The 1,152-nt window shown below is 41.8% G+C and overlaps 1 protein-coding gene across 1 annotated transcript in view; it reads left to right on the forward strand.

Annotated features, from left to right (window-relative positions):
- Positions 1 to 364: 364 nt before the first annotated feature.
- The window catches only part of LOC119588220, a 15,538-nt gene continuing 14,750 nt past the window's right edge, over positions 365 to 1,152 (forward strand). Inside the window, exon 1 of the mRNA XM_037936921.1 lies at positions 365 to 1,146. Coding sequence (XP_037792849.1) covers positions 592 to 1,146 — 555 coding nt within the window. The 5' untranslated portion in view covers positions 365 to 591. The remainder of the gene's footprint in view (positions 1,147 to 1,152) is intronic.

Genomic DNA, 1,152 nt, shown 5'->3' on the forward strand with positions numbered 1-1,152 from the left:
TGTTGTCACGGACATTCTTTTTTTTTCTTGCTTTCTAAAATTACAGTTCTTGTTTCCCAAGTAATAGAAATCATAATTATGCCTTGTTTTCAAAATAACCGTTATTTCCATTATCATCATTTCATATCGAAATCATATTTTATAAGATTGTGAATTAAATCACCATTGTTTTATCCTAATGCCATCCTTAAAATCATAATTAAGAAGTAACAATTTCGTACAGTACAAATTCTTACTCCTTTCTAATGGAGTTTTTCGAAATATTTTATTACTGATAATATTATCGAAACTGATTAGTAATGCGAAGTCAGACACCAATGATGAAAGTAAAAAGATAAGTAATGATAATAAATTCCTTTCTTTAAGATGTGTGAAGATGCAAAGGCTGGAAGTTTGATTTTTTTTTTCTTAATTGATTTATTTGTATTTATGCTCTATTTTTGCGGTTGAAATGTTTGATCGAACGAAGTATAATCTGACTGCATGATTTATTTTCATTTCGCGTTTTGATGCGATTGTCATTTCTGATTCTTTTTTTAGTTTTTTTTTTAAATTCTCGAGGCTCTTGACGAATCTGTATATTCCTTCTCAATGTTTGTTTTCTTTTATGTCCATCTCGTTTTCCTCACTATCATCATCATCAAAAGAAAAAACAGAGAATTCCAAAACTTCCGTGTTTTACCACCAGCGTCTCCCTTGCCTCCGTTTGCGAGGGCCGAGGGCGCCCTCCTCTCGCAGGGGCGTCGTGCCCCGAGCCTCGAGTGGCAGCGTCGCATTCCTATGTCGGGAGGCTGTGTAAATTTTGTTGTGTTAAGCACCCTTGAGCGGAGACTCCTTTGCCGCCCGTGTTGGGAGAGGCAGCGGCGCGCGCACTGTTTGTGTATTCAGGCGCGCTGTAGAGCCATGGCGGAGGCGAGGACGGGTGAAAATACGTCATGCCCCAACATGCACTTTGTTCGCCCACCCGCCTTCTCTGTCCGCGGCTCGATCCCGCTCAGGGTTCATGCAATCGGAGACCACGTGAAACTTTTGGTGGATTGGTATAAAGTTACCTGGATCCTTTGGCCGCGAGAATCCATCGTTGATCTCGAGTCCCCGCCGAGGATCCGCCCGATGGACGTCATTGCCCCTGGTCCTTCGAGGTTGGCGCGC

This window comes from Penaeus monodon, chromosome 23 (assembly GCF_015228065.2).
Source record: "Penaeus monodon isolate SGIC_2016 chromosome 23, NSTDA_Pmon_1, whole genome shotgun sequence".
NCBI lineage: Eukaryota > Metazoa > Arthropoda > Malacostraca > Decapoda > Penaeidae > Penaeus > Penaeus monodon.